The sequence below is a fragment of the Bactrocera latifrons genome, unplaced genomic scaffold (genome assembly GCF_001853355.1).
Source record: "Bactrocera latifrons isolate USDA-ARS-PBARC rearing strain unplaced genomic scaffold, ASM185335v1 scaffold_152, whole genome shotgun sequence".
In the NCBI taxonomy this organism is placed as follows: domain Eukaryota; kingdom Metazoa; phylum Arthropoda; class Insecta; order Diptera; family Tephritidae; genus Bactrocera; species Bactrocera latifrons.
In genome coordinates, this window is record NW_017534986.1 from 181,643 (window position 1) to 205,598 (window position 23,956).

The 23,956-nt window shown below is 33.9% G+C and overlaps 1 protein-coding gene across 1 annotated transcript in view; it reads right to left on the reverse strand.

Annotated features, from left to right (window-relative positions):
• Window positions 1-19,705, reverse strand: part of LOC108965983 — a 28,834-nt gene extending 9,129 nt beyond the window's left edge. The window contains exons 1-2 of the mRNA XM_018928673.1: window positions 19,272-19,705; window positions 522-675 (exon numbers count right to left, since the gene is read on the reverse strand). Of these exons, the coding sequence (XP_018784218.1) occupies window positions 522-675; window positions 19,272-19,317 (200 nt within the window). The 5' untranslated portion in view covers window positions 19,318-19,705. The remainder of the gene's footprint in view (window positions 1-521; window positions 676-19,271) is intronic.
• Window positions 19,706-23,956: the final 4,251 nt, after the last annotated feature.

Below are 23,956 nucleotides of genomic sequence, written 5' to 3' on the forward strand. Positions count from 1 at the left end.
TCTAACGTCAAATGTAAAAACCTATCACGATGATAATTGAAGATTAATATCTATCTATCCACTAAGCCGGTTTGGATGAATTCGGAAATGCTTATTTTTGCTACAATTCGCGAGCCAAAGCAATTGTATGTTAGTGTGTGAAATAGAAATTAACGCATGTTATAGAGGAAAATAATTTTGAAATTCGGCACAAACGAGTTTTAGTGGATAGATTGCAGATCGCAGATATTGCTGCTGCTGCCCACCAATATGATAATTGCATTGCTACCATACTTCCCATGTGTGCGTGTATTTCCAGTTGAATTACGCACTAGCAGGAGGTATAGTAAGCTTATAAATATGTATATGCACTTGTATCAGCACATCTATAAAAGAGTTTACACAATTTAACAGATTACCGTCAAGTTTAGTTACGTATACGTGATGGGTGGCAGCTGAGAAAATTTAAATGCTGCAATAATTTACGGCATTTTCTGCCATTTTGTATATATTTTCAACATTTACATATCACAATCGCTTACCTGAAAAATTCCTGCTTATCCTTGTACCATTTTACGGAATTCAGCGTATGTCCGCTCATATCATAACTGCAGGATAACGTGACATTATCGCGAAAATCAACAATTTCCGGAACATTGATGTCAGTAACAAAGAGGCAGGAAATTCGATGAAAATCTGAAAGATAATATGTAAATAAAAATGCACAATGAAATGAAATAAAGAAATTTACATTTTAAGCCTGAGCATGTGTATGTGAAAATATACATATATGTGTATGTTATATGCAAGTAAGTTAGATCCTTATTATATCTCAATAAACGTGTAAAATTTAATATAGTAAAACAAAATATATTTTTTATCATACTCCACTTGCTATATTACTTTTGTAGACAAGTATGTCTGCTGTGCGAAAATATGTTGGCACTTCTGTTTAGTTTTTTTGTTTTTTTTATACGAACAATTCAATACTCAATAAGTACGCAGATATCACACAATTTTTACAACTTGTATTTTTTTTCAAAAACAAAGCGGAAGCAAGTATTTTTCGTTTTTATTCAAAAATTCAAAAAAGGACAAACACCACACAAAGGGATATTATTTTACAATTATAATTAAAAATTAGATATTATAACTTCTGTTTCATCAAAGCTATAATTCCTTTCAGAGGCACGTTTCTTATAGCACAGAACTTTTTTTTTTCCTGATTTTTTACTGTCAATTTATATAGCCCCTTTAAGCTAAAGTGGTTTAATCTGAACAATTTCATCGGAGAATGTAGATTGTAATGATGCTTTGGATAATATTTTGTCAGATATCGATGATAATAGTTTTCCAAACAAGAGCTTGATTCCGATCGTTCAGTTTGTATGACAGCTGTATTTTATGGTAGTCCGTTATAATCATATTCATATTCATATTCAATCATATTCTTCTAGTATGACTATGAGCAAGAGTCAGTGGCGAAAGATATCGTTTCGTAAAGATATCTTGTCAAATAAAAAATTTGGCAATAGAAGGACATGGATTTGATCGATCAGTTTGTACGGTAGCTATGTGTGATAGTTATCCAAAATGAATAATTTCTTCGGAGATTGTAGCTTAATTTTAAATACTAATTCGTGAAAATTTTGATAAAGTTACCTCGTCAAATGAAAACAATTTCTTTAAAAGGATTCGCTTTTGATCGAACAGTTTGTCTATGACCCCTCTTTTCTACAGTGGTCCGTTATCGGCATTTTCCCCAAAAGGGCAGCCCTCCGATGAGAAATATATAAAATATCGAAGGATTTTTTCGCGTACATATTCGTTTCAGCTCATCATGCTGATCATTTATATATATACGTTATATATTAGTGTCTCCGATGTTTTGTTCTAAAGAATTTCCTACCAAACTTAACAAACCATGCTCAGGGTGTAAAAACTCAATATTATTCAGCATTTATTTTGTCACGCACTGTAGTACCTGTATAAAAGCAAAGGCTTGCATTAAGCACCGAAATACTTAAATTTGCGAACGCACACATACGCTCACACATGTGAGTGTGATATTTGTTTCGATAACTCTGAAGTGAAATGTGAAAACACCATGCCTGCGCCTACGTGCATAAAATTTATAAATATGTGTACATACATATGTACACTCAAACGCGTTGTGTATTTGCGGAAGGACTTGTAGGCATTGTGAAGTTGTGCAAAAGCAAATAACTGTCGTAAAATCAATTTGCATTTTTTACATGGCATAAATAAAGCGCACTTTATAGGCCAACGTGTGGCCGTGTTGAATTCACAGCATACATTTCATTTTACTTTCGGGAAAAGTTTTTGGTTTTGGGTAAATTACGGTAGAAAGTATTTTAAAGATATTCAGTTCATTCGGTCACTTCTACAGATATTTTGTGTAAGAATATGTGGTGAGTTTCCTTAGCACATTTAAATTGAAATGTATTTGCTGTTATGGGTTTGACACAGTAGAACAATAATAGAGATTTTAGAATGTAAGCTTCCCTGTTTTGCAATTTAAGTAAATGGTGTAACATTGTTATATGAAAACCAATAACAGACTGCTGTTCATAAAAATCAAAGAAGCCAGACACTGCCCAAGGCATGCGTAACACCGAAACTGAACCAAACATTGAGTCTTCAGTTACTATTCGCATTTCAGCACTGATAACGATTATAAATCTGCGAGGTGTAGACTTGATGACCAAACTATGTAAAGTTTTACGATATTTGCTTCATTAAATTAAGCTACCTTAAGCAATATCTCAGGTGTACCACATTTGTTGAAAAGTCTTTCAACTGACAATTTGAGTTAACATTAATCTCGAAGTTCAATCAATCTAGTAACGCTAAATTCTTTAGTGATTGTTTTGCCATTATCGAGGTAGTCGATGAAAATAATACCTAACGAGTTTTTCAATAGGGACGCCACAAAAGTAGATCGATAGGGACCACAAATGACGCCATATTTTTCCGCTATTTTGACATTTTTCTTCAATAAGGTTTCATGCATTTCATCATGCAGAGATATACGATCCAAGAATAAGTCGAGCGCTACATTCAATTTATGGTCCTGTCAAATCAACAATTGAGCACGTAAGGGAAAAATTTAAACCCACAGACACAGAACAAAAGGTTTCCGAGCCAGTGAGACAAAAAAGTGCCCGTAGTGTCGAGAATATTGCTGCCCCTTGCACATCAATTGAAGAAGACCCCAATCAGTCTCTCACACGTCATTCTCAAGCGTTTGGCGATAGCTTACATCCTTACAACTTCAAATTGACGCAAGAACTGAAGCCGTTTGTCCACCAGAATCGCCTTATGATCGTGAATTGCGCGGAGCAAAAACTTGAAAATGATCCAGAATTTCGAGAATAAACAAGATATGACAAGATACCTGAACAATAAGGTAGCAACCCAAGCGTACTCTATAAATCACGATTGTATCCCGAAAAAATTACGGTTTGGTTTGGTTTATGGGCGGCGGCGTCATTGGGCCGTACTTCTTCCGTGCTGATAAAGACCGGCACTTTATTGTAAACGAAAATCACTATAGCTCAATGATAAACGAATAGTTTTGGTCCGAATTGGATGATATGGATTTGAACAATGCGTTCCAACAGGACGACGCCACACAGCGAATGTCACAATCGATTTATTGAAAACCAAGTTTAGTGAAGGTGTTATCACACGAAATGGGTCAGAAATTTCTTCTGAGTATGTTGATCGTGCGAGTGAAATTCGTCTTTTGATCGATAAGGTTTTTCACACATGTTCAGTTGACTTTTTTCTTTTAAATGCAATTGTTGTTAACTTAGTTTTGACAATTTAATTTTTTATGTGAACTCAACACTTTTTCACGATGCTTCGAGGCCTTACTTGCTTTCCTTTGCTTTTGAACAGGATTCATTATATGTGGACTTGCCTTTACGACCAGAAAGAGACCAAACGCGAACCTACAAGTATTGCATTTCTGCTGGGTGTAATGAAATAATTGTTGAGACACCTCTTATAAAGGCTTTCCAAGTTAGAACTTTTAATTGTAACGGAAAGTTCTTCCGCTTTACATTTTTCTTATTATCAGTTAGAAAAATATGTATTTCGCTTCCAACTACATGAAAAGTATTCCAAATCAAAAATTTTATAGAAAATTGAATGTTCTAAAAAGTGGTCTCCAAAATTTTTTTTCGTAAACCTCAAAGTTTAAAAATAAATCTTTTTTTCTTATATATTGTATAACGCAACGATAAAAAAAAATTATAAATCGTAAAATATTTAGTTTTAAGGGAATTTACTGAATTTCTGATTTCAGCAAGATATTTGGTATGAAAATTGAGAATTTTTTTTTAACTTCGAGGTTCTGTTAAAAGAATTTGGTGACTTATAATTACCAGTTTTGGTTTAATTTTAACAAATAAATTGTGGTTCATTTGCTTAAGGACTACATTGATTTGCACTATACTAGCTTTGAGATCCCTTAAGAAAATATCAGAAGACTTCAAATGCAACTATTCTCAAACTCTCACTCGATCTCCTGCCGAATAAATTCACCAACAAACTTGTTTATATTGTTTGTAATATTAGTTCAAAAAAATCGTCTTTTTATTAAAGTATCGTCTTTTTGGTAAAAAAGTTGTTATCACAAAATGTTGTTGTTGCTTTTATCGAGGTTGCAAGTTATTTTCAGCTCACATGCAATATATTTTTTGTGCCCGTGCGACCAAGAAAACGTGCTTCAAGTAACAAACACACTATAAATATTTCCAAGTCTAAGCTAAAATGTAAATACGAAACGATAAAGGAGAAAAATTTCCTACACAGAAAAAATTAAATAGAATATTCAACACCGACACGAGCATGTTGTAATAAAATCAACATAGAACAGAAAGGCAAAAACATTTTTTGAAGTTTTCAAATGTATAAAATATATATTTACACATATACATATATACATGAAATAAATGAACTATCAAAATAGTGTCAGTCCACATAGAAACGTACGCACATTTGCAGAGAGTAACAAAACGCTGCATAGAAACGTGAGCGTGACACGAATATCAGCAAGTGATGAAATGCTTCGGATAAGCAAAAATTACACATAGTCCACATATACACTGATAATGCAGTCAGTATGCACTAACACGCCCGCATGACTTGTTATGGCAATAAATTGTTGCTATTTCGGATAGATAGAAGTGCATATATATTTTGGGTCACCGCATATTTATTTGCATAGATAAGGAAGATAATAAAGACGAAACGAGCAAACCCTACCACAAGTGCAGCACAAATACAAATACAAACAAATGAATTGCATATGGTATAGAGTTGCAGGTATTTTTGTTACTACAAGGGCTTTTGCATATTTGTTTTGTGTATGTGTGAAGGTGTGTGTGCGTGTGAAAGTTAAACATATGTAGTTGTGCATAAATAATGTAATATATTTCGCACAAATTCTGTCGTTTCAAATTGTAGCATGTAGGAAAATTCGTGACTGAAGACTGTTACTGAGAGCTTGTAATAAACCAACAACACCGGGAGCATTGAAAGTGGTTTTAAGTTAGTTTTAAAAGGTCAAGTGTGAAGACCTTATTTTAAAATTTTATTTTATGTATGGGTGACAAGGGCGTTGCCAGCTCTGGCTAGTTTCACTCTGGCTTTGGGTAGAACTTACTAATCATGGAATGTTCCAATGAAAGTCGACTGACAGGAAGAATTCTCTCAACCAAAGAGCCAGCTGCTTACAGAAAAAGTCTGTTGGCATCAGGCGAGAGTCTGGCTTGGAATTGTTCTAAAAGCTCCACTGGTGAATTTACCACCTGCTATTTGTATGCTTTCTATGCGCATTACCCATATTTCTTCTTCATTATTAGCCTCCATATAAATATACCGTATGTCATAATCGGTATTACAATTGCTGTCAAGAGCCAAGGAATTAGTATTTACCACCATCCGAGCACCGCTAGATCTAACGACACTTTTTCGTCGTTACGACCTAGGGAAATGGGGATAACACACCTGCTTGGGCGTACTTGTTTGGACAAAGTACTTGAATCAGTTTCTTGAGATGTTCGGAGTTGAACAGATCTTTAAGCTTGATCAGTATAGCCTTTAGGCTGAGAAAATCCGCATTCTCTGTCAGGAATGACGGCAAGCGCGTATTTTCTTACCTCCGGGAATTTGTCAATATTTTCTACTACCGAGCTTAGTGCTGTTTCTTTCGTTACTCTTTAGAATACGCGAGTTGTCAAACTGCCCGTTTTTTGGGATTCTTTTTATAGGTTGTTGGTACTGTACATTTATATCAAATTTCATGTCAAAATATTCATTAGTGTTTGAGATACGTGTCGTATTGTGAGCTTCTAAAGGTGAGTTTTTCGTTTTTTGCGATGTCGAAATTTGTTGAGCAAAGAATTTGCATTAAATGATCATTTCGCCAAAAACTCAACCTATATCGTTCCGCAACCACCGTTTTCACCTGATCTGACGTCGTGCGACTTCTGGCTGTTCACCAAGCTCAAAAGACCGCTCCGGGGACAGCATTTTTATACGAATACACGATAGCCTTGAATAGAACTGAATGCCTTCCCGGAAAGTGACTACAACCAGTGTTTCGAAGATTGGAAAATCCGTTGGCATAAGTGCATTGCATCGGGAGGGGATTACTTTGAAGGGGATGAAATTGATTTGGAAGAATAAATTAAGAATTTTCAAAATAAATACAATGTTACCTTATTTTTTGGGCTCAGTATATTAGGTTTGTCACGAAGTTTGTAACACCCAGAAGAAAGCGTCGGAGACCCTATAAAGGATATATTTAAATGATCACTATGCTGAGCTGAGTCGATTTAGCCATGTCCGTCTGTCTGTCTGTCCGTCTGTCAGTCCGTCTGTCTGTATATATACGAATATACGTTTTTGAGATATCGTTTTGAAATTTTGCAAACGTCATTTTCTCTTGCTGAAGCTGTTCATTTGTCGGAGCTGCCAATATCGGACCATTATAACATAGCAGTCATACAAACTGAATAATCGGAATCAAATGCTTGCATGGAAAACTTCCTCATCTGACGATATATCTTCACGAAATTTGGTATAAGTTTTTGTTCTTAGAAATAATGTAATATCGGAAGAAATTGTTCAGACCGGTTAACTATAGCATGTAGCTGCCATACACACTGAACGATCGGAATCAAATTATTGTGTAGAAAACTTTCACATTTTACGTGGTATCTGCACGAAATTTTTCATGCATTACTGTTTGAGCTAATAATATAGTCTCCGAAAAAATTGTTCAGATGGTATCGCTATAGCAAATAGCTTCCATACAAACTGAACACATAATTACTAAAGGAAATGCACCTGTGAAGGGTGTATTAGATTTGGTGCAGCCGAAGCTAACGTTTTTTTGTTTCTTCTGCCAACCGGGATTTTTCCACGAGTTTTTCCTTCAACTGATCCAAAAGGTTGCAATAATATTAAAAATTATTGTTTTTTACAAATTCGCAAATATTCCACAAACAAAATTCCGCGCGCATATCGAAAGACTGAATATGCTTGTCCAATTTGCGCACACGAACTCGTTTCGAAACCGAACACGTTCACAACACTCTTTAGCCTCCCGTTTTGATTCGAGGTCATGCTGATAGACCCAAGTTTCATCCATAGTGATGAGTCGACACACAAAATACACTTTGCCCTTTTTAAAATGCTCCAAATATTGCTGAGAAAGTCGCATTTAAATGTGTTTTTCTTCCATTGTTAGCGAATGCGGCACGCATTGGGCACACAGCTTTCAGAAACCAAAAAATTCACTTAAAACATAGCTCACGCTGCCTAATGAGACGCGTAGAGCCTCTACTAAATCTCTCTTAGTCAATCAATGATCTTCCAAACCCATATCCTGTACTTTAGCTACGATTTCTCGTGTTGATGCGGTTCTTTGTTTTTTGTTTTTTTTTTTTGACGTTGTTCACGTGCATCGCCTTCAAGGCTTGTTCGACCACGTTTAAGTTCAGGAACCCATCTTTCTATTGTTCTAATTGTAGGCGAACAATCAGTATACACTTTTAACATTCGTTCATGAATTTCTTGAAACTTTACATACGTTCACAAGAAGAGTGTACCAACAAAACAAAAAAGCAACGCCCTCTCTTAACGAACTTTAAAATTTATTGAACAACCTGGTCTAATCTACTTGAACAGCTGATTTATTAATGTGTTCTACTCTCTAAGACTTGGAGATATGAGAAAGCAATTATCCGACAGTTCTTGCAACTTATGGGAGACTTATATATATATAATTATTGCACATAACTAAAGATATTGCAGAGAAATATAAATTTATTTTGAAATCTATTCAAATATGCCAAAGTGCCTGAAAATACGCAAGCTGAAAAAAAAACGAAAATGTGACTTTTTGCTCGATTTTCTAAAGGGTGTTTCATACAAAATTTGTTAGGCATATTTTAGCAAATTTAAATACGTCATACTCTATGCAGAAAATTTAAAATTTTGTGTGCTCACAACTCAAGAATATTTTCCACTGACTCTTGGACAGTTTCTGCACTAAATAAGAATTGCTTTTTTTTTTTGTTTTTGTGTTTTTTTTGGTAATTTGAATAAGGACATATAGTTATGTATATATCTACAGGCAGGCATTTGTGTTTGTACTTGTTATGCTTTGGTCAATGTTGATGAAGCAACATGCAGTTTTTGACATACTTGTATGCTTGGTCTATTCTAGCCACAATCATCGTTGCTGGATTTCCTAAAATTTGTATGTTTTTGTTTGCAGACCATTGATGGAAAATTGAGATTTTAATGCTTGATGGCAAAATGTGTGTCACATTTACACGTATCTACAGTACACAAAATGTGACATGATTCGGTTTCTTTGTCACATCTAAACTGTGCAAATTCAATTTCATACACAAGTCAAATTTTATGTCTAAATTTGGTGTTCTAGAACAAATATTAAATATTTAATTTAATACTAGAAATATATACTTTTTAATCTTTGTCGAATATATTTTAGTACTATAGAGTTTCTTTTGTAGAATATATGTAAACTAATATATATAACTGATTAAGTTTACAAATATTTTACAAAAAAAATGTCATTATCTCCACAATTAAGTGGGGAGACTTTTAGTATTTTTACGTCATCTATAAGTTTAATATATATATGTATAAATTTCAACACAAACATCGATTTGAAGTACAAAAATTTTTAATTATGCATATGTAAATCTATGCAACTTTGGAAGCATATACTACTACAGTGTAGACTCTACAGTGTAGGCTCTTATTTATGTTTTAAGACCAAGCAAGTCACAACTACCGAAACTCCAATCCACTGAAAGGATTAGAAGGGAACCTAACACATACACTCCATGGAAATTAAAGGCATATGCTTCCGTTTCAGTTATAAGTATGCTTATTTTTGTCTTAAGAATTTCAAAGAAACTTTAACAGAAATCCCTGGCAGAGCACTTCCGTTAACAACCAAATTCAAATCGGCGGTGGTGAAATTATGATTGTTTTTAATAATTTTTGAGATGAAAAATTGTCACACACGTGGCCAGGGCTGATTTTAAAGTGCTAGATTAGTACCAATACAACATAACAATAAAATACATATTTCACTTAACTTAGCGATTCATTTTGCAATGTGGCAAATTCGACTATTTTTCTGGGTTTTGAAAGTTCGTGCCGCAAAACCTCGCAAAAAACATATTTTATATGTTCCGACCGATCATTGAAAGAAATAACTCAGCTATATTGAAAGTTATGCCTTTTTACAGTTTTGACATAGTTCTTGCAGCTCTATTCTCTGCTTCCAACTGAGAAGATCTTTATCGTCAGCCGATCGATATAGACAACACAATTGGGCAAAAAGAACATGACCATGATGAAGCTAGAACAGCAATCACCCTCAGATGGGAAACAAAGCGGCGGGGCCCGATGGATTACCGGCCGTAAAAATATGGTCGGATGAAAACATGCACCAAATACCGTCGGATAAGCCTCCTTAACATCGCGTATAGGGTTCTATCGAGCGTATTGTGTGAAAGATTAAAGCCCACTGTCAACAAACTGATTGGACCTTATCAGTGTTGCTTCAGACCTGGAAAAACAACAACCAACCAGATATTCACCATGCGCCAAATCTTGGAAAAGACCCGTGAAAGGAGCACGAAAAGGAGCTGCCCTTACGCCGCGATGTCTGAATTTGGTATCTTCGCAAAACTAATACGGCTATGTAAGCTGATATTGAACAACACCAAAAGTTACGTCAGAATCGGTAAGAATCTCTCCGTACCGTTCGATACCAAATGAGGTTTCAGACAAGGCGACTTTATATCGTGACACTTCTTGAACCTACTGCTGGAGAAAATAATTCGAGCTGCAGAACTTAAAGGAGCAGTTGAAATCTTTTATAAGAGTGTACAGCTGCTGGCGTATGCCGATGATACTGATATCATCGGCCTCAACACCCGCGATGACAACAACTGATGAGTCGACATTGCGAGTTTTCGAAAGAAAGTTTCTGAGAAAGATTTATGGTATGGTATACGATGACATTGTCATGATGATGATTTGGTTCACTGTTGTAATCGCGCAACCAGTGTCTGAGCCAGTAAAGGGAAAGAAGAATATTATGCGTAAGCCAAGGTATACTTATAATTTTTTGAAGAAATATTGCAGTGAATGGGAAAAAATTCATAGTAGTATTTAAATTAAGGGTACATACGAAATTAGTTAAGACGAAATGTCCATTACATACACGGTGAGCGTACTTGGACTAAGTAAAGTGCTTTCAAAAATAGCTTATCAATTATTTACTAGTTCATCATGACAGTTCAAATGGAGAGAGGGAAAGCAGAAAGTTTTCATTCCTACTTTGTATGAGAAAATGTAATACAGCTGATGAATGCTGCTGGTTATAAAAAGTCCCTGAATGCACAGTCTCCAACATAGACGACGAGATGTGACCATCGAACTTTTAATATTGCTTGCATACGAAGTGTCTAGATTTGATAGGGATTAATGCCAAGTACAAATAAAGAGCTTTTACACACGCGTTATTATACTTTTGCAACATGTTGGTAGATAGGTTGATTCACCTAATGGTGGTTCGTATCACCTGAAACTAAGGGTTATATATAAACAATCAAGATGACGAGAAGAATCGAAATCCGGGTGACTGTTTGTCTGTCCGTCAATCCGTGCAAGCTGTAACGTGAGTAAAAAAGCAAAGGTTGTATAAACTTGGTATGCGCGTTCTTGAGTAAAACAAAAAGTTTTGAATTTAATTTGTTGTTAAGAATAAAAAAATATTTGTCGTACGAGAAAAGCTTACCCACTGAAATAATTAGATACATTTGAAAGATATTACCAAGACAAGTTATCCGATCTGAATTATTTGTTCAGAGATTGGATATCTTTGATAATGATCTGTGTGAAATTTTGTGAAGAGCAGATAAAAGTAAAAGAAATTGTGGTTGATCGGTACAGTTGTCCGATATCAGCGGTTTCGTCATTTATCAGCTTGACATTGAGAAAAGAACGTATGTATAATTTCACATAGATATCTCCCAAACTCAGAGACTATTCGACTCAAGCGCCTAATAACATTTTAGTTATGTACTCGTATTTATAGATTTATACGAATATATTTATTAATATGTGTGCGTGATTAAAGTACACAAGCGAGGAGTGAGCGTGTGCGTAAGTAGTGTAGCTATAGGCTTGTAAGTGACTGATAGAAAAACTTTCGCTATAAATTCCATCTGTATTTGAACCCGTATAATCAATACCACAAATGCACACAAAGCTAGTTAGGTCACGTTTCGTTGAAAACTAAAGTTTGCAGCTTTTTGCGACTCGTTCGTATGTGCCGGCTTGTCTGCTCTTGTAATAGTTGACATTTTTCATATAATTTAAATTGCGAAATTTGTGATTTTCTTTCAACGCAGTTTTCATGCGCGCTTCAGTCGGATGAGTTTTCATAATACTTCCGTTTTTTTTTTTTTTTTTTTTTTTTTTTTTTTATTCTTTTTTTTTTTTTTTTTTTTTGTTTGTGGCTAAAACCCAGTTTGTGTTACCCGGAAATGGGACTTTTATTTTAGACATCTACACATCTACTTTCCATCGCTGCTTCAAAATATTTTAAAGTTTGCATTTCTGCTCTTCATCTATGAAAAACGAAATAATTTAATTCGCTGCCACTCGCTCATATCTCGTGCGGCTGTGTACGCGTCTACGCGCATGTGCTGGAGTTGGCAAACTTTCGCCAAAGTCATTATGGCATTTTGCATAGTTTTCTCTGGCTGTTGGTTGTTGCTTGGCTGCCACACTGCCAGACCGGCTGAATGCCGGAGTTTTTCCGTTTGGAGCGCCAACAGTGGCCAAGATGCATTACTTGGCGCGGAGAGGAGGTGAGCTGACAGCGGTGATTGCGTACAAATTTAATGGTGGAGGAGTGTAGCGTTTAAATTCATTTCCATTGCACGAACTTTAACAACTTTCTTCTTCTTTAACAACCCTTCTCTAGCTCTTCGCTTTGGTGTTCCACTTTTTGTGCGGCGCTTCCGTTATTTTTCACTGCCAACTGCCAGTTAACGTCGTCAACGCCGTTGGCAGCATTCCTAATTACGATCGTTTTAAACGCAATTTAACTTTAAACTCTACTTAGGCATAATATCGAACCAGCGAAGTTGTACATTGTCGACGCAACAGCAGCTGTATGAGTCGCTAAAGAGCTGCAAGAAATCGAGTTGCATTAAAGTTATAGTAACTGTAACTACACAAGTTTCGAACAACAGTTGACGAAGTACTAAATGATATTGAAGATTTATTTCTGCAAAGTTTTCGCCACTCGCCATTTTCAGCACATCGATTTAAACTTCTTGTTTGCCAGAGTTCTGCGCAACTCTGCTAAGTCATTATTAATTGCCATTAACATACTAACAATAACAGACAATTATCGCATTCGTTACTGGCTGAAGATGATTTGAAGTCGTTGTAGATTATTATAAATCGATGAACGCAATATCGCAGTAAATTCTTGGTGGATAAACAGTTCTACAAGCTGTCTTTTATGCAATATTTTGTAATACTGCATCTTTATCACTTGGTCTATAGACAATTTGGAAGTACATCTGAGCTATTTCCAAGTTTGTCTTTAATTAGATTATCAATGGTCATGTCTGTATCTATAGAACTGCTTAGTTTAGTATTTGTAAAATTAAACGCTTGATTTTTACACAGATCTCCCTCTATCTTCGCCCAAAAAAGATAAAAATTTGAGAATAGCGATCGAACCCTAGCTTTATTAGCTTCCTATTTATAAAAACTGTTGACCCATTCCTTTCTAGCCAAACCAAGCTAAACTAGGATAAATCAAGACTAACACCCCTATTCTGTGCACTTGACAAATTAATAAAATATTGAAAATTAACTCAGATATTTATCAAGCAAGAAATATTTTAGTATTTTGTAGCAATTTTGATAAGAGTAAAAGCTTCAATTCGCAAAGCTTTTAACCACACATGTGGTGAACAAAATAATGTAAATAGAAACATCTGATTTCTATTCAAATTATATTCATAGCAATATGCGTGCAGTAAATTGCTTCTATGCTTTTTATTCCAAATTTTCTAAAAAATCTTGAATATGTTTAAAATAAATTACCATAAATAAGTATGTTATTATTTGTATTACAATAATACTTCCCGCGTTTTTATAAAAGTTTCTTCCTCGTTTGAACTGGGAAACTTTATTTCTTCTCCCTTCACCTTCACAATAAGTTTTGCTACAGCCCCCACACTTCTCGAAAGAGATTCATGGGCAGGTTGACGTTGTTACCTACACCATTTCTGGTATGAGCCGTGTACAAAAAAATTCAAATTACAGTTAAAGGTTGTGACGTTTTCTGATTATCGTGAGGGTCTAGTTCATCAATTAGGCAGCAGCAAATTTGACGCGTTAATCGAAAGTTTTACGCAAAGGTTTTCTCACTCAAAGAAAATGCACAGCTATCGTCGCGTAAACATTTTAAATCCGCGCTCGATTGCTATTCTCACAATTTTCATCTTCGTTTAACAATAATAACAAAACTAAAATATCATCCATTTTCACAACAAGATACACAGTCAGAAATTTAATTCAAAACGAGCACTGTCAAGAGCATTTGACATCTTAACAACTTATAAAGAAAAGAGCTTTTTATTTCAGACACAGAATACGAAATGCTTGATAAATTTCAAACTTTGACAAATTAGAGATATATTGAATTTGTCAAGTGCACAGAATCGGGGTGTAAGAGTATTTAAATTCTTTGAAACAAAATATCCGAAATGACATTTCTAAATATATGTACGAAGAATGAATTTCCTAGGGTGTATTGTATAACTTTATGTGTCATAGTACTGGATTTCTTTTCGAATCGTTATATGATGGATTTTAATCCGAATATTTTAAATAAAACAATTTAACTTTTTAAAATTGCATGTCAACTTCCGCTCATTGTTAAAGTCGAACTTGTCCATAATTTAAAAAAAATGTCCGTTGAAATGGTAAGGTTTATATAATAAAATACAATTTAATTTCTTTTTTATCTCTATTTTTTATTAGAGCACATGTGTTCTTCTTATTGCTTCACACCTAGGATCTTTTTGCAGAGTGAGTGTGTATGTGTAATTTGGCAGATAGTATATATTTTGCTTGACAATCGTAGATGGCGCTTTTCATATACCCATCATGTTCATTTATATAAGATTATAATATTTACTAAGTTAGAACAATGTTAATAGCCTATTAAGCACGCTTCTTTTCACTGAAGAAATAATTGGTTTAAATTATGTTTCAATGAGAGCCGAAGGTCCTGGCAGCCAGTGCTCATTTTTTTTCGTGTAAATAAAATAATTGTATTATTTTTTTTCCACATTTATAAATAAATAAAAATGTTTCAATGAAATTTATTTATCTATTTGTGCATCAAAGGCAATAATTTTCACTCAACCTACACACATAAACCTGTACAAGTTTATATACCTCATTTTGTCATCCCACACATATATAAGATTATTGCAAAACATGAGTTATGCTATAGATAATAACTCTGTGAAAACTTCCAATTTCTCCGATTTCCAACAGTTTTTGCATAATTGGGTAGGAAAATTTATTTGAGGATTGTGTTTAATGTTCGAAACACTCTTCCGACGAACAGCTGAACTTAAATAAGTGTACTTTTTTTAATATTAAATATTTAAATATCTACTAATATGTGAAAAAAACTGACGGAAATATTCCATTGTCATTATTTTATATATATTGCTATAACATCTAACCCAGTACTAAGTACACTATGGCGTATACGCAACTTTTACGCACACACCAGTAAAGTAGATTTTAAGCAGTTCTAACTAATTTCGATGTGTGTGTGTATATATGGAAAACTTTATTGATTTATTGTGTAATATGTGCTCAACTATTAATTAAAATTAATTGATAGTTTCTTTGATAAACTAAACATTTTTGGTTACTCATAGGTATTTTTGCTTATTTCCTAACCCTTGTTGCTTTCGTGTAAGCCCAAAAGTTTTTACAACCGTAATTAAAAGTACATTGTGGCACTTCTTGAATATAAAATCCAGGGACAGGGACAATTCAGGGTTCTAAATATGGAGGGAAAGCTTAAATGACGTCGTATAAAATAAATGCGACCAGAGTGAGTCCTCAGTTTAATATTATCAAAAAGTAATTAAATGTTTCCAAATCAATTAAAGTTTTTTTAATATCCAGTTAGTTAAGGTTAATGTTTCGTAATTTTAAAATTTAAAGTCAACAGCCATGGTATTTACATGCCATTCGAGGAGTTGCAGATACATAAACTGAGCGCGAAAAAATGTAGAGTTAATGTAGTAAACATGGCATAAATAATATGCAAAAAACAAATATCTAACCGCTCGCACTATTTTGATTAACCGTTAAATGTATATAGAAGAAGTTGTTGAAAAGATTCATTTGGATGGATGTTGTTGCCGTTTTCATGATGCTTAGGAATACCGTAATTTACATACAGTTTTGCAACCACGATATCCTACGAAGGTCTCACGTAAACTTACGTATGTATTTAAAATATAGAGGTGTAATGTAGAATGACATGGATGAGAATATTTTACACTTTACTTTACTTTACAAAGCGAAAACAAAGTATACAACTTTTTCAAGAACTATTTGGTGAAAAAAATTTTGTATCGAAAATTAGCGTTAATACACTTTTCCTCGTTACTAAACATTCACTTATAGAAACCTTTTTCATATAATGTACACATATCTAGCACAAAAAGTCTTTTAGTTATTTCATTCTTTGAAATGATAATTGAATTTTTTTTTTTTAAATGTCAAAAATAAATATTTTTCCAGTTCTCGCCACGAATCCAAATATTGGTATTTTTGAGCTGTTCTTGCACTGGAGAAGTTGGATACTGTCGCAGACTATTTTTAGTTAAAAAATATAGTTATGGGAACCCTTTTGAAATTAAAATGATCACCTGACTCATAGCCAGTGCTAACTTTAAACTGGCTATAGCCAAAGCTTCTAATGCACTCTATAAGTATCTACATTATATTGGTTGTCAAAAAAGTCTTGCGTTGTTTTCGCTAGTTGGCGCTGAAAGCGCATAGTTCTAGTTTTATTCGTTGCATCGGGTCATGCTATACCTTTTATATAGCGTCGCAAACATGGAGCAAAATTAAGGGAAAATACTGCATATTTTCCAGTACTACTACGATAAGGCAAAAATGCATCTCAAGCCGCCAATAAAATTTGTGCAGTTTATGGACCCGATACAGTTTCCATTTCCACCGCACAACGATGGTTTCAACGGTTTCGTTCTGGTGTAGAGGTGGTCGAAAATTGCGATAAAATCGCTGAATTGGTCGAAAGAGACCGGCATAGTAGCAGCCGTAGCATCGGTTAAGAGCTTGGCATGAGTCATCAAAAAAAATTTTATGAACAATTGAAAATTCAGTAAAAATACCGCAAAAATACCGCAAAAATACCGTAAAAATACCGCAAGACTTTTTTGACAAATACCAATTCTCACATAATTAACGATCTTGCCGATTTCTACTTTCTTTTAGGTACTTGCCATAAGCTGGATCACCAATTTTCTGCGCATTCTTTCTGGAATAACATTGAAATTTTTTGTGACGGACTGAAATGTATGTATAGTTTCTAAGGGCATTGAAAATTTATAGTGATACATTATTACCTTCGAGATTGGCAAAAAATCCACTAACAGAAAGAGCTTGCATTTCGAAGTGTTCTAATAAAATATTCACACATGACCAGAATGCTATTTTGACTAAGTATGTTAAAAACAAACTAGTGAATGTTGTGATAAACTCTTAATATATCACGAAACAAGACAAATCTCTAGCACAAGATATAGTCAGAATAAGTACGTTGGTTCCGTACTAGAAATGCATGCAACTGACAGCTGAGTAGAATGAACATATATATACTCGTATATGGAAGGCAAATTCAATTGACATTTGACGTTGGCGATTAGGGAGAACAGCTGACTTTTGTTTACTGGCGCAGCATATTTGTTTTGGCATACTTATACGTTCCATTCGGCGCTTTATTCGCAAACTTATCCGCCTTTAACGTACAAGTACACATAGTACACATTTTGAAGCATCCTTACTATCAAAAGCTTACGCTGCCTTCCAAATTATAAAACCTAAGCCATCTTGGTAAGCTTCTTACAATGGTCTTCCAAGTATTAGGCTCTCATGACAACGCAACCTAAATTAACTGAGCCAATAGCGAACTTTTATAACGATGGATGAATCATTATTTTCCCTGATCTCTCTTCAAAATGTACATTGGTATATCTAATAACAAATCAAAATTGACCGTATATGTTTTAAATTACGGTGAAAAGCTTGAAAAGTATCAGCTTGAAAATCAACTTTTTAAAGAATACGTCTAAATAACAGAAAATAAAATGTTCCAGTTTGCTCTCTCGCCTTATGCATTTTATTGTTTTTATATTCTGTACCCTTACAGTAATTGCCCTCATTGAAGTATTATTATACATATGCATAATAGGGTGTCCGTTATTCCCCAAGTTGTCTTTTTTATGCAGAAGTATATCAAAGATTTCAGTTATTGTTCCTAAAAAGAATTATCCGACACTTAACTTAAACCTTGGCTAAATCATATTTCTTTACATATACAAAGATGGGATCTGTGATCCCCTGCAAAACACTTTTTAACTCCAAAGCAGATAAATCTATATTTTTAAAGTAATTATACTCTACTACAACAAAAAATAATTAATAATTTTATTCATAAAAATATTCCTATAAAAGTTGTAGACAATTAGAAATAAATAATATTAACAGTAATGTATTCACATAGTTCACCATGTCGTATGAGCAACATAAAATGTATAAATCACTTATGGATGGTCAGTAAATTTTCTGCATAACTTTGACGGATTGTAACTCTTAAAATAATGCTTTTATGCAGAATATAATTATTTTTCCGAAGAGCGGAAAACTTCTTTTGGAATATCAATTCGAAGGTTGTAGGTTTATTTGCTTAATGCAAAATATAAAAAAATGGCATTTTATATCCATTGGAAAAGAAGTAAAAGTTAGTCAATGATTAAAAGAAAATAAATATATATTGGTAATTTTTGTTAGGACAAAAACTGAAACTTCAACAAAAGCAAAACTACTTGGTAAATAAGGATCACCCTAATAAATACATAAATAGGCGAGTGTGTTCCATGCAGAAGTAGAAAACAAAAAAGCTTATACTGACTATCCTCACTGTACTGCTTTCATTGTTTTATTTATTTATACTTTTTGTTTACGACTAAGATTACACAAAGCAACAAAAAAAAAACGCTCATTTACATGCGACTGCTTTGTTGAAGTGTTCGTGTGTGATTTTTTTTTTGTTGCTTGCGCGCATAATCTCACTAAAGCCCCATAAAATATCCTCTGTAATCCCACGGACATTGCTACATAAATCCGAATCATAAGAATTTCAACAGCCCGAAGAAAAAGGCACAGAGAATCTGTTTCAAATTGGTATTGAAAGAGGCAATAAAATAAAAATGCCAAGAATTTCAAATGTATGCAATATCATTTGTGTTTAATTAAAAATGACAGCAGCAACAAAAAATAAAGGACACAACCAAAAGGAGATATTGTAATCGTGTACAAAAGCAGCGACTTACCCGCGATTAGAAGAATGAAACAGTACAAGAGCTGCTCGATATCCATGCTGAGGCTGTGACGCTTACAGCCGTTGAGTTGGCGGGAAAGTTGAGGAAATTTAAATTATGCAGCCGATGTTTCTTCAAGTATGGTTTGCATACAATATTTGTATATTTGCTTGCTTATGGTGAGCATTCACTGATGGTTCAATTTGGAAAATATTCATTCATTCATTTTCGCACTTATTTTTAAATTGTATTTCCTTTTTTACAGTAGGGCTTATGTAACTATTCTTTTCTTAATTTATGAATAATTTATTAGAAGGTTCTTGTATAATTGGCTGTTGTTGGTTTGCAGTACATGTTTGTTGTTGTTTACCTACATCTGTATCTGGTAATGTCAACAAAACCTTTAAAGTAGGTTTGGTATTATTTTTCACTCTTCACCGCCTGCTTCAAGGTCTTACATTCTTCAAATCGCCAGCATTAATTTATATTTGTAATAAAATATAAGCCTTTCTGAAAACTTACAAGTACTGTACGAACATAACTTTTTGACTGTTTTACTTTTGTTTATGCCTCAAGAAATGAAAAAGAAGATGACGCGAAGTGTAAACTGTTTTTTTCTTATCATTACTATCTCTTTACTAAGCGAATTTGAAGAAACAGAAGAGATCTATAAAGCTATATCTATATAAGCTTTAACTTTTTTTAGCTGTAATCTTTATAATTTTTGTATTTCGTATTTTTGTTGACCTCCTTTCATTACATTATATAATAATATTCATTTGTTAGGGTAGAATGACATTAAAATAATTATTTAGAATAAATATTTTTAATTAAAAAAAAAAATCTCTCCACCCAATACACCAATAATATGCGTGTCAATTGTTAAGCGAAATACAGGGTGTGTCATATTCTATTTCAGCCTGCAAATTCATTGCTTAAACAAACATTTTGTACTTGTTTTATGCATGAAACTGAGTGCAGTCTAGAAAACTGGTTGGCCAGTTGAGTCAACTCTTTTTCACTTCCCATCTTCAGATATTTCTATCTGAAATGGTTTCGAATATATATTAGTTCTTAGCATATTCATTGATTTGTAATAGTTTTGAGTATAATTTATTAAATTTTCTGTACTTTTTAAATAGCAGTTAAGCATTAGTTGAATAACATCCATTGTTTGGTCACAAAATATGAACCTAAATTTGAATAATTAAACTGTATCATTAAAAAAACGAAATTGAGCTTTTTATTGCTTACGATTCACCACAACTTTGCGCTGTCAAATATAACCATTTTATAACCAACTCTCAAATTTTGTTTCTTTATGAGTTCTATATAGTTTTTACTTCGCGTGTTAACCTATGAAAAGTGATGTCACGTTATTTTGTATTCTAGGTGATGATATGTATATTTAAACAATGAACAATGTGCATTAAGTGTACCACAAAGTTTGTGATACCCCGGATTATCGCGATGGAGAAGCTCAAAAATACATATATAAATGAAAAGCAAAGACTGACCACTTCCGTCGGGCTGAATATACGCAAATTGCTCCCTCAGTTTTTGATATAAAGATCTGATAAATTAGAGGCATCCTGTCCTTCAAAAGAAACTGCTCATTTGCTTTAACTGTTGATATCGGAGCACTAATGCATACAGCAGTAATACAAATTGAACGAATGTGCTGTCTGCTTTGCTTGATAATTATGACAGCCAATTTAAATAAACTTCTTCTTACTTTCGGACTATATGACCGATTGATAAGCAAATAATTGTTTTATAGAAAAAAATTTGCTATATGGTGGTATATCACCACAAATATTAGATGAGACATAGGAAAAATTCTACCAAAAGTTACAAGTGGGATATATTATTTATATTGATAATATATTTCATTGGCAGTTTGCTTTTGTTTATTTGCTGAGATAAATAGAAATGTTTTAATGATATTCTATTCCACATAAAAAGAAATGCGTCAATTGGTGGCCATTAATTACCAACCAGAAATTAGTATGCCAAAAACCAGAAAAAATATGCTAGATTCATTATTCATTATTAAACTGCTTTTTGTACTACTTTACTAACGGTGACTTCACTTTGTACCGGTAGGAATGTCCTTTTAAGTGGAAAGCCGTTTTTGATGCCAGAACGCATAAATAATTTGGGTTTGTTCCAACTTTTTGCATTCATACTGCACGTGTGTGCGAATAATTATTTAAACGGAAATGATTATAAATGTGTTCATATGCCATGCAGTAAGCTGTGCTACTCGTTGCCGCGTCTGTTTGTGATCCAGCGAAGATTTCGGTATACTTAAACGCTTGCATAGTGCAAGTTCACACATAAATGCAGGCTAATTTTCTCTTACGCCTAGCAGCTGCTATTGCACGGCATCTGCCGCCAAACCAACCTCGTTAGCTGCTGGCTTCGCATATAAATAAACAATTTACATAAGATTACATGGCCTTGAGCGCAGCTTAGTTCTTGCTATTTTTTTGATGAATTTTATAACTATGAGCTGTTGTACAAGTATACATTTGCACATACACATTGTGATGCCCGGCTTGCGATTTCTCGATCATTCTACAAATTATTTTCATTCAGCTTTCACGTTTTTAAGTACCTTTGGTGCTATTCTACATAACCTGGATTTGTTTACAGCTCGAATTTATTGTTATTGTTATCATTGACAAAGTTTTCCATAACTGCGGGTGTTGGTTTATAAAACCGTATGGTCATAATTATTTTTTATTCCGTCCTGTAGGTGGGAGGGAGAAATTTTAGATTTTTTTGTTTGAGGCAGATTGAGAAATTTAATAATATTGTTAATACAAAGAAATGATTATAATTCTCCATTTCGACCTTGTACACCAGTAACAAGTTTGCTTACAATATTTGGAGTGTAATATAAGTTATAAAAATAAAAACAACAGAGTCAAGGGCTTGGTGCCAGTTTTTGCGCTCCTGGAGCAATTGACTGCATAGATTTTTTTATATGAAAATATACTTTTTTATATGGAAAAAACTATCTATAACAAATATTACTATTATATAACACTAAAGCCGATTTGGTTCTATAAATTATTATTCACTTTACTCAAGTCTACGCCTAAAATTAGGCAATCAATTGTTATTCAAGAAACACTTTAAGTTTGGCTTCAACGCTGCTATTATACCCTAGTATGAAGGTTCGTAGGTGCTTTTCTTATAGCCACTATATGTATAACTGAATTCAAAACTTAACCAGCTTAAGTTGTCTGTTAAGTCTTGTTCTTCTTAGTCATGTTGAATGATAAAAAGAACGTTTAAGTCGAAATAACGTTGTTTGTTACAGATAGAAAATGTTTCGGAAATCATCTTGACTCTGATCGGTCACTTTGAACGCTACAGTGATAAACAATTTGTTCGGAGAGTTTAGTGATGCCTGGGATAAAAATTAGTACAAAATTTTTGAAGATTTCTTGTAAAAAAAAACAGGTGTCCATATAAGAACGTGATTTAGATAGGTTGCTTTGTGTTATATATAAAACGTCCCAGCTCGTCTTATGTATTTGTATGCTCATACGGTCTCCAACAAGTTTTTCTGGATATTACGAACTTCTTGGCAGATCAACCAACTTCTGGTACTACAAAAAAAAAAAAAAAAGAAAAAAAATATGGTAGCAATATACTTGTAGATAATAAAACCAAGTTTGCTTGATTCACTCCCGAAAGCTCCCTATATAGCTCTTTAAATATGCTTTCAATTAATTTTTCTAAATTAAATGTGTTTCTTCAAACCATGAGTAATGCTTTTAGAGCTTTAATTCCGCTTGCTGCATTTTTCCACTGTAATGCAAACTCTTAACATGCTTTTAAACTAATTATCGCTTTTTATACCTTCTGCTTTACTAACTTTGTTCACTCTACTTTCCGCTTCACGCCGCCTAAGCGATGTGTATCAAAGGTTTAGCAGCGTATTCCAACTATTTCCTTACTGCTATTACAAATAGTTTTTGCTCGACGCAGTAAACACTTTTTCAGATCTTTGTTATTGTTGTTTCCTCTTAGTGCATGTGTATGTTTGTGAGATTGGTGTATGGCATTAACTGCACCACGGCAAATGCGAGTACAAAAACTACACTAACTTAGATTACTTCAACACCAGTGCCACTACAATGCTAACAACAACACTGACAGCATTCACTGAAAAAGGTCTGTGCGGTACACTTAGATGATGTGCTTTATGCTGCCTCGTTAATAGCAACGCAACACGCACACAGCAGGATAATAACAGGTTTTACACGCCTTTGTTCATACCATCAGCGGCCATGAGCATGCATGGATAGTTCAACAATAGCACACAAAAAAAAAAATAACTGAGATTTTCATTTACGCTTATCTTCAGGCGGATTGCGTGCTTTTAGGCGTTGAAGCACTTTGCAAATAGTTTACTTTGTTTTACATTCAGCATCTCGATAAATTTTCCACATCCAATTGGTATTTGACACTTAGTGATTTATTGTCTGTTATGAATTTGGACACGCACACGAACACATGCACGCGTTCGCAGCAATACATTTACATGTGCGTACACGTTACTACACTTTTACTTTTCTGTGGCTATTCTGCTTTAGCCAGCGCATGGATAACACGGCTCTTCACATCACATCGACAGGTTATGAAATTTTCGATTTTTCACTGCATGTGGTAATATAATT